Here is a 25,148-nt window from a genome sequence, read left to right on the forward strand (position 1 = left end):
TCAAAATTGATTATGTTTTGTAATTGATCTTAGCTGATCTTAGATGATATTAAGTCCTAAAAATAAAGTTTCGTTGCCATGTGAAAACACATACACACAAGATAACAATATTATGTTCTAGAAATTACTCATACCAAAAGTATTAGTTCAACTTATTATTAACGTAAGCATCACCCCATGGTTATGCAAAAAAATTTGTTCAAAATCATCCTAAATATAGACAACTTTTTTTAAAAGAAAAAAATATCATGTGACTTGTTTTAAAGCATATCTTTTTCTTTTCTTCTTTCTTCTATCGCCCCAGAAGCTTCCACCGAAAATACTTTTATCACATGTTGTTACAAGATCGAGATAACCTCCGAAAGATTGTGTCTCAACTCTTATCACTTGTGTTGCTTTTGGTTTTTAAAGGTCTGATCTAATACTCTTTCTTACCTCTTTATGTTCCATCATAATCATCATTATAATTACACAAAAAATACGGAGAATGTATAGCAACGAAAGTTCATATTAAACTGTGTTAATTGAATTCAATAATGGATAACACATATTATGTTCAACCAAACATAGAAACTAATAGGCAACAAATCATAAGACATTTTAAATAGAAATTACCTTAATTCTGAAAATCAACTGTGTTTATTTCTCGACACAGTATTGATACTGGTAAAAAGGGAAAAAAGTTTACAAAAATGACAACTAGATAGGAAATATAACAGAGAACTCAAGGACATCCAATAAGGTATAATGAGAGGAGTGAGAAACAGGGCAAAACAGACATTAAATTTCTCACTGCTTTCCAATCCCTATACCAGCAGATTAAAAGCTTAGTCATGTATATAATTTTTCTATTCAAATGATCACCTACAATCATTATTTAATCATTCCAAATTGCAAATATAGGGTCTTTTATTCATATTACAATGTATTCCTCGAATTAGTCACCTCAATTTGATCGTTATTAAAGTCAAGTATTTCTAAATGAAACATTGCTACTATAAAAATAACAGGTTCATAGAAGGTAAGTTCTGTAGTTTACTTTAGATGGTGTATTAGGATCATTTCATGTTATCTTAACTAATTACTAAAGTGAATGGTGAAGGTATGTACACAGGAAAGTAAGAGCTAAAGAAGGAACCTCGGAAACTCTATCGTAGAGAGTGTTGAAGAATTCATTGTAACTCCCAACACCAATCAAAGAAAACCTCAACTGATGCTTTGAAATCCCTGACTCTGTAGAATCTACATCGTGGTCGAAAAGAACTGTTTTTACTTGCTTAGATAGTTGAAACACATGTCACATTGAACCAAAACACTTCGAATATTTGCAAGGCCAGCAAGCAATGGCGCACGGTCGCTCAATTAATATTCTCCATATCCATGTAACACGGACTGATATAAGATTGGGGATTCATTGTTGGTGACAACCAAGTTCGAATGATAGGAGTAAAAATATTATCTGACAATCCTTCAAGTCCATGTAGGGATATATATGCAACACTTTTTGAGCTGACAAGTGAATAAGGTACTTGTTTCACAGCTGTATTTTCAGCCATTAGAGTTATCAAGGATTCCATCTGCACTATATCTTCCTCCAATATGTCAATCTTGAAACAACCAGAGAGGATGAAAGTTCTTAAAGATTTCAACTTATATAACTCTTTTGGGAGACTGCTTAGACTTGTGCAGCCTTTCAAATTTATTAGCAGTATATTGCGTAGATCTCCGATGGATTTCTCAACTACAAACTATTACTCAATGATAAACTTTCCCCCTATTCCATTGTCCTACCACATAAAAAGGAACCAAAGACCTTATAGAGCTAGTGGTAGTCCTCCACAATAAACAACTACGTTTCTTACAAGTTCATACAAGTCTTTTCTTGGTTTTGCTTCTCCGAAGCCATCACAGCCAAGGGACTCATTTTCCTTCATATCATCCATGCTATAAACATAATTAAGTTTGAGTCGGTTCAGTAAGTGAATATCTCTAGTTGTAAAGATTATCACAGTTCCTTTACCGAACCAATCACGACTCCCACATAGATTTCGTAATTGGCCTAACTCATTCACATCATCAAGCACAATGAGCAACTTTTTTCGAGAAAGTTCGTTCTCGATCATAACTCTTTCCATCCAAGTGCTTTTCAAGCTAATCTTTGATTTTAGGACATCGTAAAGTAGTTGTTCTTGCAAATGAAGATGCCATCTAGATACAGGATCCCAAACTTTTCTAAGATTTTCAACAAAACTCTTACCAATGAATAAATGGTAAATTTGATCATAGATGGCTTTGGCTATGGTAATTTTACCCGATCCAACCATTTCCCATATCCCTATCATACATACTTTGGTGGAATGATTTTCAATACATCCAATCACTTTTTCCACGTGAAACTCTAATCCAACAGGAAATTCGGTAATAAACAAGTCTTTATAGTCCAGTAATGTCTGAACGCGATTAACAATTACCTCCACAAATTCAGCATCATGCCTTCAAGATGATAATGTGTTACCAAAATTAAATCACAACCTTAACAACATATGCTTCATTCACTCTCAAACCAAAGAAAGTAGGAAGGATTCATGTGCTTACCTGAAATTTCTGAGATCCCAACCGGTGATACCTGAAGCTGTGTTGAGTGCATGGCTCCACCTTGACAACGCATGTTTCCCTTGTTCTCCTAAATAGCTTTTTTCTGCAGTTTCTTCCAACGCTTTTCCAAAATCATTCTTCTGATCACGTACATCAAATGGATCAATCTCGTAAAATATGGGCAGAACAATTTGCCCAAAGGTTTGGTGGCATTCAATTACTTTTTCAAGCTCAAGAAGACAACATGTAGATTCAGCGTATGTTTTGGAGAAAACGATTATTGCGATCTTAGAAACTGCTATTTCTCGCATGTGTTCTTCCAGATTCAGTCCGTCTTGAACATTTTCCTGGCTAATAAAAGTTTTGACTTGAGCTTGTAAAAGGGCAGAATGGAGATGAGAAACGAACCTTCTACCGATGTCTTCTCCCCCAAAGTTGATGAACACATCATATATGAACACCGGTTCTGATTTTAAGAAGGATGAAGATGAAGATGCTGATGATGATGAAGAAGAAGAAGCCAACTCCATCAAAAGAATGGAAGTCAACTTTTCGTAGGTGAAGAACTGATGTTAAAGATGTCATCTCATCTTAGAGTCTCATAAGAAATTTCAGGATAAAAAAACTCTATTTTGCACCAAAAATTTAAAAATAATTTACGAATTACATGTTGTCATAAAACAGAAAATGCTAATAAAAAAAAAAAGTTGAAAATACGATATAACCTTCAATTTTCTTTCATTATGAACGAAAAATAGTTTGCGACCCACCAATAATGACTCTACATTAAATTCCATATATGTTTTATATTTTCCTCCTTGGCCCACCTCAGCGTGCATACTTCATTTTCTGCCACCTTCTCGTTGAATTTAAGACATTTTAAGGGCCGCACTTATTCACTTCGGATTTCAAAAGAAAAAACACAAATTCAAATAACTTGTTTCTATTAAAAGATTTACTGTATTCAATTAAGACTTTTAAACATTGGAAGAAATTATGATATTCTATCAAAACTATTAAAAACGATTTAGAAAAGGACAAACTTAAATAATATTTCATTAAGCTTTCAAAGAAAAATAATAGATGTTGTGTGGAATTCATAGTTTTTCCCTTTCTTTATTTCTTTCATTCTATCACACAAAGAACGACTGCCAATGAAAATTTGTTTAATTGATATAAAGTGCTTTGTTAGGTGATTTTTCATATAATTTTTGTTTACGTTTATTGGGTTGTGATGCAGTGACAGGAGTTTATCGTTTTTTAATTGCGTGAAATGCTACATTCTGATAGATAACAAAACTGCTACCCTAAAAGCCATTTGAAACCCATCAATTCTCCATCTTTAAGCATACAATTAATGAATCTAATACTATATACAATTCTAAACTAACAAATGGCAAGTTTCTCTATAAATTAATATATCTGACCCACTTCATTTCAAAATTTTCATTCTACAAAAGGAAAAATAGCTAACGTGTCAATCAACTACGATTTTCAGCGTTTTATAAAAAATTCAAAATGCATTTATTATCACCTTCAAAAAGTTTCTCTCTCTCTTTCTCTCTCTGTCTCTCTTTTCTTCTCCTCTCTTTCGCAGTCCACACTCTTCATCTTCTTCTCAACCTTCCTCTTTTCTCTGGTTTTCTCACGACATTCAACAACTCTTCATCTTCCTCTTTTCAGCTCTTCATCTTTTAAGTTTTCTTTAGCCAACACTTCATTTTCTGCTTATATATTGTCAGATCTAACTTTTTCATCACTTTTTTTATAGGTTTAAACGGAGAAATATTTTTGGTTTTAAGTTTTCTTTAGCCAACAACTCATTTTCTGCTTATATTTTGTCAGATCTAACTTCTTCATCACTTTTTTTACAGGTTTAAACGGAGAAATATTTTTTGGTTTTAAGTTTTCTGTAGCCAACAACTCATTTTCTGCTTATATTTTGTCAGTTCTAACTTCTTCATCACTTTTTTTACAGGTTTAAACGGAGAAATATTTTTTGTTTTAAGTTTTCTTTAGCCAACAACTCATTTTCTGCTTATATATTGTCAGATCTAACTTCTTCATCACTTTTTTTACAGGTTTATACGGAGAAATATAATTTGTTTTGAGTTTTCAGCCAACAACTCATTTTCGGCTTATATTTTGTTAGATGTAACTTCTTCATCCCTTTTTTTACAGTTTTAAACGGAGAAATATATTTTTTTTGAGTTTTCTTAAGCGAACAACTCATTTTCTGCTTATATTTTGTCAGATCTAAGTTCTTCATCACTTTTTTTACAGGTTTAAACGGAGAAGTATTCTTTGTTTTCAGTTTTGTTAAGCGAACAACTCATTTTCTGCTTATATTTTGTCAGATCTAACTTCTTCATCACTTTTTTTACAGGTTTAAACGGAGAAGTTGATTTTTTTTAGAGTTTTCTCAACCGAAACACTCATTTCTTCTTCTTTTTTGTGAGATCTATCTTTTTCAATCGTTATTTTAGACTTCTAAACCCAGAAGTCGTTTTCATCTATCTTTGTGGATTACCTTCATGCGTTTTTTTATTACCCAGATTTCGTGGTTATTTCGACTTTTCTCCAGCGAACAACTCATTATTCTTTTATTTTGTCATAGCTAACAATTTTATTGCATCATTGTATTTTCTAGGTTTGCTCCATTGCTAATATGGTTCACTGCCGCAGATTTAACATCAGGTTTGAAATAAACTTTTGATCTAACTTTTTTTTCTGTTTATGTATATCTAACTGTTGCTTATCTGTATTTTTTCACTTTTGAGACCGTTCATCTTCTTTACTTTTCTACCTTCAAATCTCTTTTTCAGTTTTTTTTTTTCGTTCATGTTTTTTTTAATACAGCATTTAATCAGCAGATCTCTTTATTGTTACCAACTTACACTATATTTTGGCAAAATATAGTGTAAATGTACAAACCCTTCATGTTCTTTATTTTTCTTTCTTAAACTCTTTCATTTTTTTTCGTTATTGGTTTTTTTTAATAATTCATTCTATCACCAAATCTACAAATTTTAACCCAATATTCGTTTTCATTTGCACATTTTTCCAATCACCCTTGACCGCTTCAAATACTGCTTTTATAAATCTCCAAATCAACCTGTCAATCAGTATTCAAACGCATTAAATTTCGCACTGCTCGAGATAATGATGAATAAACTGATCCATCACCTGCCACACGTTATAATTATTAAAGTTTATTATATTCCAATATTAAATATACACCATCCTCAAAAAAAGCAACATTACAAAATTACATTAAAAAATTGTACTTATACTTTTACGACGTTTCATAATTTTTTTTTATTTCACGTTTAATTTTTGAATTCGTATTTATGAACCTCTACTTTTACCACTTAAGACTATTCACTTTGTACGGATACTTCCAACAGCTCTGACTTCTCCTATTTCTTTTATATATATTCCCTGTGTTTACCAATTCAAAGTCAGACATCTGATTTCTCTACTGTGAAACATTTTCTTCTCTTACAATTTTACTTCATCACCAACCTATTCTGCTTCAATGGAACCCATGCCCACACCACAATCCATACTTTCTTCAGATCTGGTTGGCGGATTCATTTCTATGTTTTTGAAAGACCAGGTATATTTTTTTATTCAATGTTAAATAAATACTTTTATTTATTTATTCTTACGCTATTGGAAGGACCTTGGTGCTAAATGGACTGTTGTGGATTACCAAAGTAATGTTCACCATGTTACTTACAACATGGATATTCACACTCCAATGATTACTCAAGGCTGGAACCAACTAAGATCTTTCTATGGAGATCAGTCAGACAAGTTGGTTGTGTTCAAATACGTGGGAAATTCATCTTTCGTAATCCACGTCTCTAAACGTTCTGCAATCACAGGAATCAAGACCAAGTTCCTCAACAATGTTGCCATACGTCGTCCTCTCTCTATGTCGAACTTAATCCATTTTACTGTTGAACTACCACATACTACTGTCAAGCAAGCCACCTAGTTAGTTTTGAATTTTTAATATTATTTTAAATTTCCATTGCTTTATAATAATTAATATCTCTTGACATTCTTTTTTCAGTATTTGAAGAAAGAATTTGCTACTTATTTTGAAAAGAGTGGACTTTCTTCTGTTGTTTTACATGGACCCAGGGGCAAGGTCGACTGTAAATTGATAATAAGACGTAGGTCTGTTAAGATAGGATCTGGCTGGAAAGACTTTTGTGCTCTTCATCAACTCTCTGTAGAGGATCACCCTGAATTAATTTTTGAAGTTGAAAGTGAAAGAACAAGTAGAGATATCAAAGTTCTTTATCCACTTTTTTGGTTTTGAAGTTGTAATTTTTTATTTTATTTAGTTTGAACTTTTTATATTGGACTCTTAGTTTGTATTCATTTATTATATATCTCAATATATAAGTTAAATTTTGTTCTCTTTTATTATATGTATTTTATTATTTTGTATTATTTTTGGTTCGTCTTCATTTTAGTAATTATAATTTATTCTTAATTTCATTTTTACTTAACAATAATGACACTAGTGCAAAAATTGATTTTTACCTCGCCTTATATGCCTCGGTTGCCCAGGAACCGAAGCATATAATGGCGTGGTGGCATTTTTGCAATTTCAGACAACTTTTATGCCTCGGTTCAGCTTAACCCGAAGCAAAAGAGATGTATATGCTTCGGTTCGCCAAAAACCAGTGCCAAAGGAGGCTCATATGCTTCGGTTACACAGACCCGAAGCCAAAAACCCACTAGTCGTTACCTCTTTGGCCTCGGGTGGGTCTGAATCGGTGCCAAATAGGGCTATATGCCTCGGTTCAATTAATAACCGAGGCCATATGGTTTAATTAGGGCACCAAATTCGCGAGCCCCCTTTCTCTTCTTCTTCCCCGCGCCCCTCTCTGCAACAGTACCCTTTCTCTTCTCCCTCTGGCATGGTTGTTCCAGGCGCAGTGGTGATGGTTGGATGCGCTGCTGCTTGTGCTTCTTCTTCTCCTGTGATGTGGTTGTGCGACGGAGATGGTGGAGTTGCGGTGGGTAGTGCAGGTTCCATGGCTCGTTGACGCTGCTGTTGCAGGTTGTGTCGCGGCGCAATGAAGCTTTGCGTGAGCGTTAATGGTGCATATCAGTGTTGGAGCGTTGCGAAGAATGCATCTTGCTCTCGTTGCTGCAATGGAGGCGTTGGTCGCAGTTTCAGATCTGCGGAGCGTTGATGATGGTTCGAATCTGGCTCGCGTGCAGGCAGTGGATCTGTGTTGATGGTGAACGTTGCAGGTGCTGCCTTGGTGGTTGCAGGTCCAGACAGTGCTGTTGCTATTGCGGAACGCTGGCTGTTGTTGCGGTGCCGGAACTCGCGGTCACGGTGGAAGAAGATGGTGGTGGCTGCTGCTTTTTGCTGGCGAGGTTACAGAACACTATGGCTCCGGTTCATTTAGAACCGAGGCATAAAAGGAATTTTATGGCTTCGGGTAACGACCGAGGCCAAAAGGGGTGTCTTTAGGCCTCGTCCCAATATGCCTCAGTTCCAGACCCGAGGCAGAATGAGGAAAACAACGGGGGCAAAAAGCCCTTACTGCACTAGTGTGACCATAACACAAAATGAACTATGATTAATTATTATTATTAGAATCTTATAAGTTATAAATGAATTATAATCTTTTTAACCATTTTTTAATATTAATTGAAATAGAAATTTGAAATGACTGTTTAGAAAGCTTTTTGTATTCCACCGCCTTCAAAAAGTGGTTTTAATTGTCTTCAAATCAACCTGTCAATCAGTTTTCAAATGCATTAAATATCGCACTGCTCGAGATAATGATTACTAAACTGTGGATCTCCTCTGCTACACGTTATAATTATTAAATAATAAATCAGAAGCCAACAAACGTTTCATTTTTTTAAATTTCTTTTCATTTCTCAAGATCAAATTAAATGCACTGACCAGATTACCGTAATCAACACTAAAACGCTTTGATTACCGCTACATCTCTTCACATTCAAACAATTTTCAAGACGATAATAATGACTGCTCTATGTAATCAACACTAATACTCTTTGATTACCGCTACATCTCTTCACCTTCAAACACTTCTCAAGACGAAAATCATTATTGGACTACGCAATCAGCACTAAAACGCTTTGATTAGCGCTACATCTCTTCACATTCAAACACTTTTCAAGACGAAAATCATGATTGCACTGCGCAATAAACACTAAAACTCTTTGATTATCGTTGCATCTCTTCACATTCAAACAACTCTTCTTTCAAGTATACTCATCTGTGTTCATCTGTTTAAATCAGATTTTCAGAAGTGCTTCTCCATTACACGGAAGGTATGTATGTATAATTATTACACTTTTATTGCCTAGGCTTCTGTTCATCATCTTTTTTCTTTATCATCTTCTCCGTTTCATCATCACCATTTTCTTTTCCATTGCACAAACATTTTTAAACTGCTCTATCCTCACCATCTTCTTTTCCATATCACAAACACATTTGATTACTAATACCTCTGTTCACAGTCAAAAACCGCACCTTCCTCTACAATTTTCAACTTATCTTATTTTTCTCATACTCATCTGGGCTAATCTTTCTGATACCAAAGCGCTTTTCATTACACAAAGGTATGCATGTTTAACTTTTATATTTTTATGAACGACAAGTTGTAGATGATCGTCTTTTATGTTTCATCATCTTTTCTGTTTCAGCAACTTTTATGTTTCATCATCTTCAATGTTTCATCATTTTCTCTGTTCCATCATCATCATCATTTTCTTTATTTGTCATATTCTCTTTTTCATCATCAACCACTTCTACAAATTTTTTTAACGTATTCATGTTAAACTTTTAACTTTTTTATGAACCACACTTCTCTTGACAGTCCACATCAAAAAATTTGTTTCGTGATTTTATGTTTTTCATCATAACCATGTTAAACTTTTACCTTTTTATGAACTACACTTCTCAGATGATGATGTTTTCTATTTTTCAATGTTTTTTAAATATTTTATACCATCTACTTAGATGACGACGAAACAGTGCATATTGGGTGATCAATCCATACTTGCAACTAAGTGGAAGGGTGGATTCTTCACTATGTTCATCGAAGAACAGGTTTTTTTTTAATTCATCACTTATAAATTATTCATCATTATTATTCTCTGTTGAATTTAAATAATAGATTTTTCATGAACTCTCTTTTTTCTGAAGGATTTTGGTGACGTCAACCGATTGTTTGTCATTACATTAGGCCGTGAACTGGGTCCAGTTTGGACAATTTCTGATAACAATGGTAATATGTACCATGTTACCTTCAACATGGATATTTATAATCCGAGGATTACTCATGGGTGGTGTGATATAAGAAAATTCTATGATATAAAACCACCCAGAGTATGTTACTTAAGGCATACTGGAAATTCTGTTTTTGAAATACACCTTTATGATCATTGTTCAGAAACTACTTTGCAAAAATTTCAAAGTCATGTTCGATCAAATCTTCCACTCACAACGTCAAAATTAATTCACTTTGAGTTCCGCCTTTCTAAATACAACTGGAAATCAAGCTCTCTGGTGATCTTTCTTACCTTTTTTTTTGTAATCTGTTTACCATTAATTTTGTTTGTTTGTAATCTTCGTTTTAATTTATATATAATTTTGTTTTGTAATAATATTTTTTTGGTTTCCGCAGGATTTGAATTCAGACCTATGTAAGTATTTTCGCAATAGTAAATTCTCAGAAATTGTGCTTTATGGTCCAAAAGCACAGGTTCAATGCAAGTTGTTAATTAGAGCAAGATCGGTGAAGATTGGCAGTGGATGGAAAAAGTTTTGTGAACTACATGGACTACAGGAAAGAGATATAATACTTCTTGAGGTTGACGGTGAAGAACCAAGCAGCCATGTCAATGTGCTTCTTAATATATTTGACTATTATCATGGCCTCTGAAATCATCCCTGAACAATATTATTTTAACGTATTACTTATTTTGTATGACCAATGTAATATTTTGTAGCAATTATTATAGACCTTTTTTACATTACACACACACACACACACACATATATATATATATATATATATATATATATATATATATATATATATATATATATATATATATATATATATATATATATATATATATATATATATATATATATATATATATATATATATATATATATATATATATATATATATTTTGGTAAATACAACTGTGTAAATCTGATATAATTTTAACTGCTACATATCTTCTTCCATATCTACAAATCTGATATAATCTCGAATATCTTTGCCATTTAATTCATGTCAGACCCCCAAATGTCATATCATTCATTAAAGCTTTTTCAATTAAATTTTATATTTGACAACATATGACCATGGTTTATTTCAGATACATCTCATTTTTAAAAATTATAACTAAAAATTAATATGATTTTAAAAAAGTAGATTGATATGACTTTTGCACTGCTCGAGAAATTTCTTAATTCTTTCCACATCTTTTTATTCCGTACCAATCCCTGATATGTATTACTTTATTAATTCTTTATACGAATTTAGTTTTTTTGAATATTTGTTATTAATATATTATTATTTTAATTTATCCAACCATTTTGTCTTCTCCAGCAAGTTTCTCGCACTATTGTATATTGTGTATAACACTGTTTTGTTCTCTTTTTGTACACTTTAATTATTATTCATCCAAATAACTGTTCTCTTTTCTCTGCCAAGTCTGGATTCATACAAACCATATTCCACGAAAGGTATGTCCTTCATTTGTTTTTGATAACAAATATAGTTCGACATGAAGCGTAGCAGTTCATATGTTCTTTTGTACAGTTGTACATTTTGTTCATTTGTTAACAAATCCTGAAAAAACATCTTCGCACATTGCTTCTTTCTTAAAATTATTTGTTTATGCAGCCATACTTTTTTGCAGATCTTCATTGTTTCCATATTAGTGATTCAATGAATGGTTCACTGCTCAATACATCACGCCAAGAGGTAATGTTTTCACTTCAAAGTAAGCTTTTAATGGTTCATCTTCATCAGAAAGCTTTTTTTCCTTTATTTTCCTTTTATATGAAACCTGTGAAAAAAACCATTGCAACACATTACTGGTTTCTGACATCAATAGCTGTTTTTCGCAGTTTTCACAAGAAAATGATAGTATGATTTCTGTAAACCTAGGTCAAATTTTTTTTCTATTAACATGTCATGTCTATTACTCCATGTTTGCAGATTACTTAATGCTTTTGTACCTCTTGCTTTCTTTAACCATTTCAAATTTTACAATCCAATAACGTATGAACCTTTACTTTTTCAAAATTTGCCAAATCCATGTTATCTTTTTCTTACTATCCTTGACCAAACAGATATATATTACTCTATAGCTGCTTTGAACCTTTTATTATTTTTTTTAATTTTCTTACTAAAATATTTTATAATTCATTATTATCTTTTTTATGTGAGTTTAAATATGTAACCAATGTAGTACTTACTTTTTTACTTCCATTTCTTGAATATCTTTGTGTTGAGATCAACATGTCTCTCTCTGAAGTTCAAAAGCAAACTCAAAATGTAAGCCAAGTTACTCCAGAAAAGTAGAACTGGAATATCATCGTTAGGGTGATACGTTCATGGTTCGTTCCAGATTTCACTAAACAGAGGTGTCCTTTTTCCATGGAGTTGGTTATTCAAGACAAAGAGGTTATTATTCGTCTAATTATTTACCATCATTGTTATGAACAAAATATCTGTATGTTAAACATCTTTATCTTTATTATATTGATGTATTTCAGGGTTCTAAAATACATGCTTCCATCAAACGTACTCTAATTTACAAATTCTAGACTGAAATTTCTGAAGGTCATGTTTATGCCATACAAAATTTCAGTGTTGCTCCAAATTCTGGAATATACAGAACTACGCACCACCCTTATAAGATTAATTTCCAGTTTGGTACCAAAGTTAGTTTGCTTGATGGTAACTTGGTTCCTGATGTGAAACCACAATACACACCTTTGTCATTATTGACAACCACTGGATTCGATACTGATTATTTAGTTGGTAACTTAATATTTTTTGTTTTTCTACCATTCATATATTTTAGTTATCAACAATTATTTCGTCATTTTATGTTAGACTTCTATTATTTTTTATTTAGATGTATTGGGATTACTGGTCGGAGTGGGTACTGAAAGAGAATTACAAGTTGATGGAAAGACTACAAAATTAAATGTCACTGCAATAGAAGCTGATGGGTATTTTATTTCTATGATATACTACATACCTTTTTATTTCTGTTTAAATAATGATTTGACATAACATTTATTGAATGTTTAGGTTTCGAATAGAATGTACTTTGTTTGGTATTTATGTCGATGAACTGAATGTATTTCTTTCAAGTGGAGAAGTACAAAATTGTGCTATAAGTATAGAATTTGCGAAAGTCAAAACTTTTCAAGGTAAACTTCTGTGACTTCTTTTACTTTTGTTATATTACAATTTTTATTACCATGGTACTTTCACATACACTATGTTTTTAAATTTAGATAAGGTTCAACTTCAAAATTGCAAGTTCTGCACTAGGATTAAGTACAATGTTAACTTCAAGGAGGCATCTGAACTTAAATCAAGGTAATGTTCAATTTGTTATTCATTTATTGCAATACTTTCTAATTTTTTAGTTAATCCATTTTTTTAACTTTAATTTGTATTGCCCAGGATGATTGAGAACAATGAATCTCCCTCTCAAGGATTAACGCAACTGTCTCAGACTTCCAAACATACTGTGGAAGAAGACTTTTTAACTCTTACACCTAGGACGACTATTCAAGGTCTTAAAGATTGTAAAGAGGTTAGAATGACTTCTAAATTATTTCATGTAATTTCGTTGTTGTCAATACCTTTTTTCATTAATCTTTTATATATTCAAAGGTTGCAACTTTCATATTGTTTGGAACCATTAACCATATCTTGGATGAGGATGACTGGTGGTATACGGCTTGTGTTTGCAACAAAGCTGTTTATCCAGATTCAAAGATGTTCTTTTGCGAGAAGTGTAACAAGCATGTTATAAAAGTCTTTCCAAGGTTAACTTTAACTTTATTAAACTTAATGCCAATTTACATATATGATTATAATTTACACTTTTGGAATTAATACTTTTATATATTTTACAGATATAGGATTAAGGTTCGAGTTATTGACTCATCCGATTCCACGACATTTGTTCTGTTTGATAGGGATGCAACCACCCTTTTCAAAAAAACCTGTGCTGATATGTTAGAGTCTCATGATAAGGTATACTCTTGAATATATCAACTTATATATATACAGTAATAAGCACAGTGCGATATATCTCTCTGAATATGATTTTAAATTACTTTGTTATCGTAGATGAATGGTTGTGGGAATTTTCCTAAGGAGTTTGAAGAATTAGTTAATAAAAGTCTGTTGTTTAAAGTTGAAAGTAGGAACGATCAAACTTTCAAACTTGAACAATCTTTCAGAGTGAAGAAAGTATGTCTTGATGATGATATAATTGAGAAGTTCAATGATTCTTCGTTGAAATCTGTGGTAATATATAACTTTAAATATACAGTTTACATTTTACAATTTTCATATATTTAACTTCTTAATCATTTATTTTTCTTAACCTTCTTAAAGGATGTTTATGCTGGCAATGGTGAGTTTAGCAGAGAAAAACAGCGTGTAGTCAATGAGTCTACTGTTGATATTGTCGAGGTATACAAATTTAATAAATTTTATTTTTTGTTAATGACGTATTATTTTATTAATTCTATTTGTTTTTAAACTGTACTATAGGATTTATTAGTCAGATTTACCAAAGAAACAATTGAGTGTGCATCCCAATCTGCTGACTTAATCAAAGATACTGCTACGAATGAGGATGGTAACACTTCACTTAAGAGAGAATCTGCAAAGAAGACCTTATCACTTGAATCCATCGAAGAAGACACTGTTCCACTGAAGCTGCTAAAAAGAAATATTAAGAAGGAAAAAATAGTCAAACAATAGATGATTTTAGTTTTAATATTTGAAGACAATTTCTTTTATGTCTGACAATTTGGGACTGTAATATGTGTACGCATGGTTATGTCTTCAATTTCCTTTAAACTATAACTTTAATGTTTAAATTTGATTATAACTATATTATGCTTTTATTATGGTTTTATTTGTTAGAAATTGTATAATTTTATTTCTTCCATCCGCTGGTTTGTAAAATATTGTTGACATTTTTCAATTATTGTCAACAAACTTGACTGCCAGCTACATCAAAACGTTTTAAAAGTGATATTATGTTTTACCATCAATTATTTATCAATTATTTTTTATAATAAAAAAATAACTTTTATCAAAAACTTATTTAGAAATTCAAATTTATTAGTTATATTTATTTTCATAAATGCATCATATATTTTTCTTAAACAATCGAATTTAGAAATTCTCATTTCTTATTTACATTGGTTTTCATAAATAATATATATTTGGCAAACTAATTAAATGTTGTCACATTTTAAGTTATGGCAACAGAATTGGCTGCCATACACAAATTTGAATCATTTTTCTTTGTAATGGTTACCAAGTTTATTAAATAAATTTCATTCTCATTCTCATATATCTAAAAAACAAAGATTTAATATATCATAAATTTACAACCAATTATTATATATTAACTTACTACGTCAATTTCGATTCCATTTGTCTTAATATAATATATAGATATATATATTAATATTTATCTCTATATATTATATATATATGGATTTTGGTTGTTACTTTATTGTAAAAATAAGTCTTGATTTTATTATATATTATATTATATTATGATATTATTATATTTTTAAAATATTTTATAACGTAATATTTTATATTGTCATTTTAATGGTCTTCCCGTTTTCCAAAGTAATAATTACATTACTGTTTTGAAATCTATTTGTAATCGTCCCGTCTTTTCATGGGGGATTTTTCCTCTATAAATGTTGATCTTCATTCTACCATCAGAACCACACTTGAAGATAAGTTTCGTCATATTTTCCATTTTTACTACTCTATTTCTACTTCCATTCTGAAAGTCCTACCAAATGGAGAACAACTTCAACCAAGAACAAGTTGTTAATAGAATGAGTAGGTACCAGTTCTGTATTATCCACCTTGAGGATGAGGTACGTCTTTGGTATATTTTTATATACAATTTTGGTTTTACAAAAATTCTTCTACTCTTCTTATTTTTTTTCACGGATTTGAAATTATATTATCATTTTTTCTTCAACTAATCTATGTCGTTGTTCAAATAAATTATATCCTTGGAGGTTGTTGGGTTTGTGGATCGTGCATTCGCCATTCTTTATGATCACGATCTTCAACGTCAATGGACTTTAACAGATGAAGAAGGCAATAGACATGTCGTCACTTATAACAAGAATTTACAGAAACCAATGGTAATAGGAGGATGGAATGATTTAAGGGAATTTTATGAACTACACGATAACCACAGTATTTATTTTGGATATGTTGGTCATTCTTGCTTCCACATCACTGTTTTTCCAAGTAAATACAAACCTTTATCTATTGGACGTTTTCTTAAAAGACTTGAAGCAGATGAACCACTTTTCAATGGACCGAAGTTGCATTTTTGCATATTTCTGAATCCAAACCAATGCCATGCTAGCCATCTGGTGAGATTCATTTCATTTATATTTATATTAATGTATTTTAATTTTTTAAAAAAATTTAATCGATATCTTAAACTGATAAATAATTTTTATTGATTTCTTTAATTACATGCTATGTGTTAGGATTTGCCTTCTGATTTTGGCAATTATCTTCGTCAAGGAAGATTTAAATGCATTCTTCTTCATAGACCGCGCGAAATAGTGAAGTGCAAACTACTCTTTAGAAATCATCCAAAAAAGTCTAACAAAATAGGAAGTGGGTGGAAGGAATTTTGTACTGCTCATGGATTTGATCAACCTATTGACTTGGTGTTTGAAGTTGATGAGATGAAAAACAATCAGAATGTCAAAGTGCTTACATATTGTAATCTTTAATTTACAGTTTCTTTTATGGTGTTATTTGAAACTTTTTATTATAATTAGTTTTGTTTTCATGTCTGCTACTTAGGTAGTTTTCAAGCTACAAGTTCATATATATTCAGCAATGCATATGTATTGTTCTATTTTGTTATTAATGAAATTTCTTTGCACATTGTCTCAAATTCTATGAATTCCAATCAAAAGTTTATTCTTAATCTTTAATTCATCGACTCTAATTCATACATACTAGAATTTAATTTAACATATTCAAATGAGTTATAATTAAACATAATTAAATATGTTATAAGTAAACATACATGTATGGATATATCTTGGTTTAGTATGTTATAAGTAAACATACATGTATGGATACATGTTATAATTTTGCAGACATCATGAAAAAAGAATGGCACATACTTGGTATGAAACTGTACTTTTTGTTCTACTATATATAGTACTGCATAAAAAAGACGTGTTGTAGTACCAACATAAAAAGCAGATTTTTTGTTCCCTGTAAGAACAAATTACCAGTGCAGAAAGGGCTTTCTGCCTCGGTTATTTTCCACATTCTGCCTCGGGTCTGGAACCGAGGCATATTGGGGCGAGGCCAAAAGGTACATCTTTTGGCCTCGGTTATCACCCGAAGCCATAGACCCAGTTTTTTGCCCCGGTCTTGGTAAGAACCGAGGCATATTCCTTTACTCGTCATTTCCACACGCTGCTCCTCATCACATCCTTCACCTGCAATTCATTCGCAATTTAAAAAATGTTTACTTTTTGTACCAATTCATTCATGTTTTTCGATCCAAAATTATACCACAATAATTTGCAAATGAAAGTAATTAAGATACTGATCCTAGAAACTGATATGAAGAAGAATATTGCAGCTATTGGCATAGAAAGATTAACATGTAGATGATGCAGAAGCAAAAAAAGCAACCTGAGGCTGAGAAAATTGTCAAAGGCTACTTGGAATAGCAGTTGGAAGGGCCATGTACGGCCATTGTAGGGCCATGTACGGTGACATTCAATCTCTCTCAGCCTCCTACCCCACGCTCCATTTCAACACCATTGCTGATTGCTACAGCCATGGCAACCACTCTGGATCTCTGCGGCGTGGAGGTGTGCGCGATGAGGAGTGCGCCCTTCGCCCTCGCGCAAGGCACCAGGTGGAGGAGCTCCTCAGTGGCGTCGACCGGCGACAGAAAGGCGGAGCGGAAGGAGGGCGTTAAGGAGGTGACAAATCCAGACTTGCGGAGCGGAAGGAGGGCGTTAAGAAGGCTAGGGTTTGGGAGTGGTTCGCGAATTGAACAGAGGCGCTGGCGCGGGGAGGAAGAAGGGTTCGCGAATTTCGAACCCTAAATAAACCCTATGGCTTCGGTTGTTAGAGGAACCGAAGCCATTGACCCCCTTTTGGCACCGGGTCTTCTTGGACCGAGGCCTATACTCTGACTTCCAGCCACTTTTTGGCTTCGGGTCCTATTGGACCGAGGCCTATACCCCTCTTTGGCACCGGTTTTGAGCGAACCGGGGCCTATACCCTCTTTGGCTTCGGGTATTTGGAGAACCGAGGCCTAAAACTTGACTCTAATTGCAAAAATGCCACCGCGCCATTATATGCTTCGGTTCCTGGCTAACCGAAGCATATAAGGCGAGGTAAAATAAACATTCTGTACTAGTAATCAAATATCAAAGAATTACTATATATATGAATGTTTCTGATCTATTACCAGTCACCACTGCATGCTCTTACTATTTATAATCTTAGTCTACTGCTAAATACTTTTGGTAGTCTTACAATTGCTTCCTATTACAATTACAAATATTTTTGTTTCCAAAATTGTGATTAGAGGTACAATCTCCAAAAAAAAAATTATAAAAATCATTCACCAATATAGTAATAAAACAGAGAACACTTTTTCATCCATTGAGTCAACTTATCTTTCTTTTTGTTTATTCCATTGACACCTTTGAAAGTATTCCATATGTTTTCTGCTGAAATGGAGGAAAACGATTGTAAAAATGCAAGGCTGAGGAGGAAGTTGGTGCTACAACAAAGGTTTAATGCAAGAAGTAATCAACATGCAGGTAATCTTCTAACATATACCTTGAATCATTTGACTGCACAATCTCTTCATCAAACATTTATTTACAAATTCTGCATTTCTATGTTTATATCTTCTTTGCAGATTACAAAGAACAGAATGCAAGAAAAAAACCAAAAATCGCCAACCATTGTTCTCAAAGTATAAAAATATCAGTTCATTTTTTCTCTATTTGAAAAAATATATTTTGATTTGAACTTCACAACATAGATTGATAATCAAATATCTTTGCTGTTTTAATAATAGATAAAAGAAGTGAATCTGATAAATTAGTCCATAACAGTATCCAAAGGAAGCCATTACAAGAGTTGCATCTTAGTAAGTATTCTTCTTCTTACCTCTTTCTTTAAACAGTGTTGTTACATTGTTGTTACATGAATGCCATATGTATGGTTTTGTATTGTTGGACATAAAATGCTGCTACAATAAACATTTTTCAGATTTGGAAAACAACAACAATTTTCACAGTATTAAATCAAGATTTCAGTCAACAATTGGTAAGTTATATTTGTTTGTTTTTTAAGATTACTATTGCAATATCACTTTAACAAATTATAAACAATTGTTTATTTTAATGCAGTGTCTGGAAACAATATATCAAATTCTTCAACTACTTTAGTTGAAGATCCAATTCAAATAAACTTAATGACTTCACAATCCTCAGCTTCTACTATAACATACAATACTCCTTGTGGTAAATTTCTACATTTAGCTGTATTTCTACATTGATCTTTAATGATTTCTAATGATTCTATTAATTTTTTTTAATGATTTCAGTTCTCAGCAATAGCATTCACAGAAGTTATGTACAAAATAATTACAATTGCAGTGCAGGTAAGTAGGTTTGACTCATATATACAAAAGTTCATACTGATAATGACTTTGAATATAACATAATTGTTTTAATAATTCTTTTCCATAGGTGCCACATTTGGAGTTCAAAATCATTCATATTCTGTCTCTAACAATAAAGTTGTCAAATATCCTTTTCAAGTCATACAATCACTTCAAAACAGATTCAATCTTCATGATGAAACAACAACAGAACAACATTGTTCAGACACAAGAAATGATGATTCAACAAGAACAACATATGAAGGTAATTCAGATCTTGAATTGCTAACTTATTGATTTCTATAAATTCCTTTTTTAAATTAGTAATTACTTTTCATTTTGCTAATATTGTAGGAGATAGTACAAGTACTACAATTACAAACGAATTGTATTGCAAAGGAGAGTTACAAGGTAAAGTCACACAAAATTGTACAGAATTTCATACATAAAATATTACTTGAGGTGCTAATGCTTTATGTTTTTGTTCAGAACTACTCAATATTGGAGATCCTTGCTTGGAATGCCAATACTGTAAAGCTCAACTGTGGTATGAAGAAAGAGCAGAAAAAAGTAACACATCAAAGGAAGTTCAATTTTCATTATGCTGTCAAAAGGGAAAAGTACAAATTCCACTACTACAAAAACCACCTGATCTTCTTGAAGGTTTGTTAAATGGTGTAGATCGTAGAAGCAAATCATTTTTACAGAATATAAGAATGTACAATAGCATGTTTTCATTTACTTCAATTGGTGGTAAGATAGATACTTCAATGAACAATGGTTCTGCTCCACCACAATTTATTCTTAATGGTCAGAACTATCATCGTATTGGAAGTTTATTGCCAGAACGTGGATCAAAGCCAAAGTTTGCACAACTTTACATATATGACACCGAAAATGAATTGAGTAACAGACTAAAGCATTTCAGGTTAGTTGAAATGAGTAACATATATGCTCAAGTTATTTGCTGAAATACATCTGTTTATTAAGTTATTTCTTTTCTCTATTATGTTTTAGGTCTAACAGCAAGGAATCTGATCTAGATCAATCATTGGTTGCTGATTTGATTCAAATGATTGACACTCACAATGTTCTTGCAAAATCTTTCAGAAGAGTAAGAGAATTGTCACTGCAACATATGGAATCAGATTTCACACTAAGACTATTTAGAGGCAGAAACAAAGACCCTAGAGTATACAACACACCTTCATGTGATGAAATAGCTGCTCTAATAGTTGGTGATTTTGGCAATCTGGATGTAGGCAGAGATATCATTGTCAAAAAATTTTCTGGTGAATTAACAAGACTGCATGAAACTCACACAGCTTTCATTCCACTTCAGTATCCTCTAATGTTTCCATATGGAGAAGATGGTTATCAAGAAGATATTCCAATCAGAGAGTCTCATTCAAGAAGTCAATCCAGGGTCAGAATTAGAATTTCGTTGCGAGAATTTATTGCATTTAGAATACAACAAAGATCTATAGAACCTGGAAATATTATGAATGCATGTCGATTATTCCAACAGTTTTTGGTTGATTGTTATACAATGGTGGAAGCACAACGACTGTCGTTCATTAGAGCTAATCAAAAGTTAATTCGTTGTGATATTCTTAATGGATTACAAGAGGCTGTTAATAGAGGAGAGACAGATCCTTCTTTAATTGGAAGGCGTATTGTACTGCCTGCTTCATTCACTGGTGGTACAAGATACATGTTCAACAATTGTCAAGATGCTATGGCTATTTGTAAAAAATTTGGCTATCCTGATTTGTTCATTACTATAACATGCAATGTCAATTGGAGCGAAATAAGAGACTTTGTTTTACCAAAAGGGTTGTCACCATCAGATAGACCTGATATTGTATGTAGAGTATTCAAAATGAAGCTTGATGAAATGATGACAGATTTCAGAAAAAAAGACTTCTTTGGAAAAACCACTGCAGGTATGTTCTATAAGCATTAGTATAGACTTTTTGAATATTTTTGAAATTTCATTTTTTAAACTATTTAATTTGTTCTGTTATATATGCAGGAATGTACACAGTAGAATTTCAAAAGAGAGGTTTACCTCATGCACATATACTTTTATGGTTGGATGGAGAAAGCAAATTGAAAAATTCAACTGATATTGATAAAGTAATATCAGCTGAATTGCCCAATGCGGATTTGTATCCAAAATTGGAAAAAGTTGTAGCAAGTTACATGATTCATGGACCATGCGGACCTGCGAGATATACTTCACCATGCATGAAAGAAGGAAGATGTTCCAAATTTTATCCTAAAAAATTCACATCTTCAACTTATATTGATGAAGATGGATATCCATGCTATAGAAGACTTGATAATGGTAGATTTGTGGAGAAGAATGGAATTAAGCTGGACAACAGAAGTGTTGTTCCTTACAATCCACCACTTCTAATGAGGTATCAAGCTCACGTGAATACAGAGTATTGCAACAAGACCAATTCAATAAAATATTTGTTCAAATATGTCAACAAGGGTCCTGACAGAGCTACTCTTAAAATAAGCAACAACTCTGCACAATGTGACAAAGAAACCATTATTGATGAGATCAAGAGGTATTATGATTGTAGGTATCTATCACCATGTGAAGCAGCTTGGCGAATATTTGCTTTTGACATCCATCACAGATGGCCTCCTGTTCAGAGATTGACATTCCATCTTCCTGGACAACAATCAACTTTGTTTAAAGATAATGATGATATTAATGTGATCTACAACAGGTACGAAAATGCTAACACAATGTTTCTAGCTTGGTTTGAGGCTAACAAAGTTTATATGATGATATTAATGTGATTTGCAACAGGTACGAAAATGCTAACACAATGTTTCTAGCTTGGTTTGAGGCTAACAAAGTTTATACAGAAGGAAAAGAATTGACTTATTCTGAATTTCCAAGCAAATTTGTGTGGTTTGCTAAAGAAAAAGAATGGAAACCAAGGAAGAAAGGCTACAACATTGGTAGACTTACTTATATTCCTCCAGGCTCTGGAGAACTTTATTATTTGAGGATATTACTCACAATTCAAAAAGGTTGTATTGATTATGAAAGCATAAAGACCATTGATGGGAAATTTTATGAAACATACCAAGATGCTTGCTATGCTTTGGGATTGTTGGCAGACGATAAAGAATATATTGATGCAATCAAAGAAGCAAGTGAATTTGCTTCGGGGTATCAACTTAGAAGATTATTTGTTACTTTGTTGTCCATGAATACAATTTCTAAACCAGATATAGTTTGGAATTCTACATGGAGTATCTTATGTGATGGAATTTTGTACCAAAAGAGAAAGGAAATGAGATTACCAGGTATTTTATATTGTTATTTTTGTAATTCAATAAAAATATATCTTTTAATTGCATTATTTTGTTCATGCAGGTCTTCAAATTGAGACTGCTGAATTACAAAAAATATGTCTCATGGAAATACAAGAAATGCTAATGTCAAATGGTAGATGTTTGAAAGATTATCCTTCATTACCTCAACTTGATATTTCAGATGTACATACATTCAATAACAGATTTATTGTTGATGAGCTGCAATACAATAAAGAAGACATGGCAAAAGAACATGATATTTAGCTTAAAGCACTCAATGATGAACAAATGCATGTATATCAGGATATCATGACAGCAGTTGTTTCAAACAAGGGAGGATTCTTCTTTTTATATGGCTATGGTGGTACAGGTAAAACGTTTATGTGGAAGACATTGTCAGCTGCTCTAAGAAGTAAGGGCATGATTGTTTTGAACGTAGCATCAAGTGGAATTGCTTCTTTACTACTTCCTGGTGGAAAAACAGCACACTCTACCTTCTGCATCCCACTGTTAATTAATGATGAATCAACTTGCAACATAGCGCAAGGTACTCTCCGTGCTAAACTTCTGATGGCAACCAATTTAATTATCTGGGATGAAGCACCAATGATGAATAGAATGTGCTTTGAGGCATTTGATAGAACACTAAGAGATATTATGCGAAATGTTGATGATGCCAATAATGACAAACCATTTGGTGGCAAAGCAGTTGTCTTGGGAGGTGACTTCAGACAAATTCTACCCGTTATAAAGAAAGGATCTAGGTTTGATATCATCAAATCAGCCATCAACTATTCAGAGTTATGGAATTGTTGTAAAGTGCTCAAACTGTCCAAGAACATGAGATTAAGTACTACAACAAACAATCAAACAGCCAATGATATCAAAAAATTTGCTGATTGGATATTGAAAATTGGAGATGGCCAAATGGATGTAAATGAGATTGGTGAGTGCATGGTAGAAATTCCAGAAGAGCTGCTTATTATAAATACAGATGTACCTTTATTGTCATTGGTTGAATTTGTCTATCCTCAATTTGTGGTTAACATGATGAATCCAAATTATTTTGATGATGGAGCAATCTTGTGCCCAACTAATGATTCTGTAGAGCAAGTCAATGATTTCATGTTGTCTTTATTAGGTGGTGAAGAGGTGACTTATTTAAGTTCAGATACACCTTGCCAATCTGATGAACAAGATGAAGTTCAATCTGAATGATTTACATCTGAATTTTTAAATGATATCAAATGTTTAGGGATACCAAATCATAAACTCAAGCTCAAAACAGGTGTGCCAATTATGCTCTTGAGAAATATTGATCAAGCAAAAGGTCTTTGCAATGGCACAAGATTGCAAGTCAACCATTTGGGTAAAAATGTAATCTCTGCAACTGTAATTACTGGAAAAAACATTGGTGACAAAATTTTTATTCCAAGAATGGATTTAGTGCCATCTGATTCAGGATTGCCTTTCAAATTCCAAAGAAGACAGTTCCCAATTACATTATGCTTTGCAATGACAATTAACAAAAGTCAAGGACAAACACTTTCTAGAGTGAGACTTTATCTTCCCCAACCTGTATTCACACATGGCCAACTATATGTTGCTATTTCTAGAGTGAAAACCAAGAGAGGATTGAAAATACTTATATTGGATGAAAATGGAAATATCACAAACACAACTAAAAATGTTGTCTACAAAGAAATTTTTGAAACTCTTTGACAATGAACACATTATAGGTATGTCATTTCTAATTTTCTTTTAATTTGAAAGTTTGTATAAATATAGATGCATGATCTATTGTTGTAATTAAAATATTTGTTATAATTTTGTTGTTCAATGCAGGATCTATTGCGTAAAGTCCAAGGCTTACAATGAACATCATGCTGATTTAAGAAGTAATCAAATTTGTGTACCAAAGGAAGTTATAAAGTTGATTAACCAAAAACAGATTATAGGTATGTAATTTGGTCTTCTTTTATTGTTATTTTTTTAAAGAAATTATATTATAACCTTAGAAGTTAATAAATATTACAAAATCAATTCCTATTATCAAAAATATTACATTTAAAAAAACCCGTGCGTTGCATGGGTAGAAAGACTAGTATTTGATAACATATACAAAGATACTGAAATCTAATGTTAAACAATAAATGTATAAATACAATAAATATTATTGAGAAACAGGGGAGGAGCGA

The 25,148-nt window shown here is 32.3% G+C and overlaps 1 protein-coding gene and 2 pseudogenes across 1 annotated transcript; 2 read left to right on the top strand and 1 right to left on the bottom strand.

Moving 5' to 3' along the window:
* Positions 1-873: 873 nt before the first annotated feature.
* LOC114166394 (disease resistance protein RPV1-like) lies at positions 874-3,236 on the bottom strand. Its single transcript, XM_028051121.2, has 2 exons — positions 2,596-3,236; positions 874-2,493 (listed from the first exon to the last, which is right to left on the bottom strand). The coding sequence occupies exons 1-2, from the start codon at positions 3,123-3,125 to the stop codon at positions 1,815-1,817; spliced, it is 1,209 nt and encodes a 402-aa protein (XP_027906922.1). The 5' UTR covers positions 3,126-3,236; the 3' UTR covers positions 874-1,814.
* Positions 3,237-7,716: 4,480 nt separating this feature from the next.
* LOC114167534 (uncharacterized) lies at positions 7,717-14,648 on the top strand (annotated as a pseudogene).
* Positions 14,649-17,755: 3,107 nt separating this feature from the next.
* LOC114166992 (uncharacterized) lies at positions 17,756-24,790 on the top strand (annotated as a pseudogene).
* Positions 24,791-25,148: the final 358 nt, after the last annotated feature.

The sequence above is a fragment of the Vigna unguiculata genome, chromosome 10, assembly GCF_037176805.1.
Source record: "Vigna unguiculata cultivar grain cowpea cultivar isolate G323 ecotype 2 chromosome 10, ASM3717680v1, whole genome shotgun sequence".
In the NCBI taxonomy this organism is placed as follows: Eukaryota; Viridiplantae; Streptophyta; class Magnoliopsida; order Fabales; family Fabaceae; genus Vigna; species Vigna unguiculata.